This window comes from Eurypyga helias, unplaced genomic scaffold (assembly GCF_000690775.1).
Source record: "Eurypyga helias isolate BGI_N326 unplaced genomic scaffold, ASM69077v1 scaffold44200, whole genome shotgun sequence".
Lineage (NCBI taxonomy): Eukaryota > Metazoa > Chordata > Aves > Eurypygiformes > Eurypygidae > Eurypyga > Eurypyga helias.
The window spans coordinates 1-3083 of record NW_010224601.1 but is presented as its reverse complement, the minus strand read 5'-3'; the positions used below and the strand labels follow the sequence as shown (position 1 = coordinate 3083).

Sequence of the window (3083 nt, the reverse complement as noted above, 5' to 3'; positions counted from 1 at the left end):
TGCTGCTGGTACTCACTGTTTCAAATTCTGAGCCTACGAGACCACTGAGGTATTCTTTGTGCCGACTGTACAGCTGAAAGCACAGAACAAGTGGATTAGAAAACGTGTCTTTTTCATTATATATGTTTTTACTTATTGCAAAAACTGTAATGGATATAAGTTACAACCCATTCAAAAGGTTGCCAGGCTTAGCACACAGGGAGTTTTCAATTGTTATAGCAGATACAGGGAATATAATAATCTAACAGAATAAAGATGTATAACTGCTAACACTGCACGGAACTTCAGCTTTAGAAAAAACCTCATTGAAGGCCAATCAAAAGGAAAAAGGTCTGAAGAATCAGCAGCTCTTAAATGACATGTTAAAACACAGGCATAGACTATTCCAATGAAATCAATAGATGGGACATCAGTGTAACAAAATCGTGATTTCCTTATTCACCACAAAGCCAATAAGGAAACACACAAATGAAAAACTTAAAACATCAAGTACCTTTATAAACTGCCACAGCCAAAGAGGCAATTCAGAAAGATCAAGACATAAAATGAGATCCAAATATCCTGGGACGTTATGGGCAACAAGAAATCATTCAGTATGTGTATAGGCAGCAAGAGGAAGACCAAGACCAAGGAAAGGGCTTGCCCACCGCTCAGAGGGGAAGGAAAACCATTGGCAGGTGACGCCAGCAAGGCACCACCTAAATCAGTGGTTTCTTGCATCAGTTCTCACTACACAGATCACTGCTGTCAGAGGCCAACACACCTCATACCGGACAAGGCCTCTACCTAGAGTGAGGAATGAGCAATCAGAGAGTATTTGCTGGTGTTCTGAAATTGCTGGCCATGATGACACTGTCTACCGGTGACACTCATTTTGTCAAATTTAGGTGTGTACATCACTAACAATTACACCAACATGAGGGTCTGAGCTGCTCTATCAAATCAGGAGAACTAGTCAGTATGATCAGTGGAGGCCAGTCCTTACGTCTCTGAACAGATGCTGCTCGCGTTCCTCCTCCTCTGGCTGCACTTCTACGGACGCATTCTCAATGGTGTATTTCCACACCTCTCGCTTCTCTCCATCCAGCTCAATCCTGCAGAGCCACAAAACACCTGGGCAAAACTCCTCCATTTATACAGAGAATAGGCATGGGCAGCAACAGGATCATCTGTGCTATCCTGACATAGCAGCCCCCCACCAAGGTCAGTGCAGTAACACAGGGCCACTAACGGCCCTCTCCTTGCTTCCAAGCACCTGCCAGCATCAATAGCTTGATAAGGGAGACTCACTTGTATCCAGCACATGCATAACCTGTATCCCTAGGGACTGGCACCAAAGCCCCCCCACCCCAGCGACATGAAGCACAAGTATACAATAATCTTGTCTTAGAAATCTCTGGAGTAAAACTGAAAAATATCCCTCAGTTTAAGTGCTGATCCAGTGCCTGAAGGGTGACTAGGACACAGCCATTTCAGGCCTCTCTCTGAGTCCCGCAAGAGGTACCAGCCCCGCAGCACTCACCGGTAGGCTCCTTTCGTGCCAGTAAAGTCAGGCTTCACTGTGATCACCCCATTGCCATCCACCTTGATTGTGCAAAGAACACGTTCATACTCCCTGTGACCAAGTCTAATGGAAGACATCAAGAAACACAGTCTAACTAGATACAATTTCTTGCTCTGGAACAGCCGAGCCAGTGAAGACATATGGGGACACAGAAGGGAACAAACACACCCCTACATTAACTACGTATGTATGTACATAACCTACATCAGTTTAAGAAGCCTTTTGGAGGGATACACTGTCCAGCTGAGGACAGAGGCAGAAAGAAATAGCAACCTGAGTTACTGAGCTCTTGGATTTCTCTCCCCTTAACTAACGGAAGAAACAGGAGATTTGAGTAAAGATGGAAGATGGGTTTCCTTCTGGGAAATTAAAATGACTTCAGGATTTCACTCACTTCCCGTAAGGTCCCAAGTCCCCCATAATGTACATGGTCTGGACCGGAGTATTAATCACATGGCTGTTCTTTATGAATTCTTCTGAGGGTTCCCAGGTGATGATTTTTGACTTCAGAGAACTTGTTTCTCTGTCAACAACAGAACAGCACAAGTCACAGCTCACCTCAGCAGCCCCGCACAGGCAGCGCCAACCCCCCACAACGAGGAGTCAAACTGCTGAATTTCAGGTGTGACACAGCTCAAACCACCAACTTCCATGGACCAGGCTGCTCTGCAGCTGGGGCACCAAGAGCAGGAGATCTGCATTAGCAAGCTCCGAGTCCCAGTCTGCACTCACACTGGCCTACGGTCTTGTCTTCTCCTCCTCACGTTGGCCATCCTCTCTGCTAGATAGGATGGCACCTCATGATCTGAGTCAGTTACCTTCTGGCAGCGCTGGAAGAGAGAAACAGACAGGAACTAGCTTAATTATATAACAGGACATCTTTCCCAAATGCAGCTCCACTGTTGGAGGAGAGAACAGGTATGTGTACACACACAAATTCAATTACCTACAGTGCTACAAAGCTAAGCCCTACCAAACTGCCCTGATTGTTGTTCTGAAACAAGGAAATCTCATCCTGGGCCTGGGGCACCAAGTGTGTCTGCTTTTCAGAAACAGTATGTTCTCCTGCATAGAGGAGATGTAGCTTGCTTCTACATTGCCAAGAACTGACAAACATTCCCACTACAGCAGGCCTGTACAGGTTTTGACAGACACTGCTGTACAGATCATGCATAACTGAGAGCTGGTACCTCCTCCAGGCTGGTGAATCGGTCATGATCTGTGTAAGTGAAGATGCGACAGTTCTTCCGACCTCCAGCCTTCTCCAGTTTCAGGATCTCCTCATGGTACTGCCAGTCCAGGGGAGTCTGGCAGGCTGCCTCATTTTGGTACAGATCCACCTCAAACTGAGAGCACCAGAGGTAAAGCACACAAGCTGCCTTTCACCAGCACTGCCAGAGCCACGCACACTTCTCAGCTGAGACTTCCCAAGTCACCAGGGAGAGATACAGGATCCTTCGTGAACCCCAGCAAACATCCCAGAGCGGCTCGGACACTGCTCGAGCGTACGGCAGCCACC

At 46.9% G+C, this 3083-nt stretch overlaps 1 protein-coding gene across 1 annotated transcript in view; it reads right to left on the bottom strand.

Annotated features, from left to right (window-relative positions):
• MKS1 (Meckel syndrome, type 1) overlaps window positions 1–2910 on the bottom strand; it is a gene marked incomplete at its 5' end in the record, with an annotated part of 9369 nt that extends 6459 nt beyond the window's left edge. The window contains 6 exons of the mRNA XM_010162030.1: window positions 17–73; window positions 986–1094; window positions 1523–1627; window positions 1959–2087; window positions 2297–2394; window positions 2755–2910. Of these exons, the coding sequence (XP_010160332.1) occupies window positions 17–73; window positions 986–1094; window positions 1523–1627; window positions 1959–2087; window positions 2297–2394; window positions 2755–2910 (654 nt within the window). The remainder of the gene's footprint in view (window positions 1–16; window positions 74–985; window positions 1095–1522; window positions 1628–1958; window positions 2088–2296; window positions 2395–2754) is intronic.
• Between the last annotated feature and the right edge of the window lie 173 nt (window positions 2911–3083).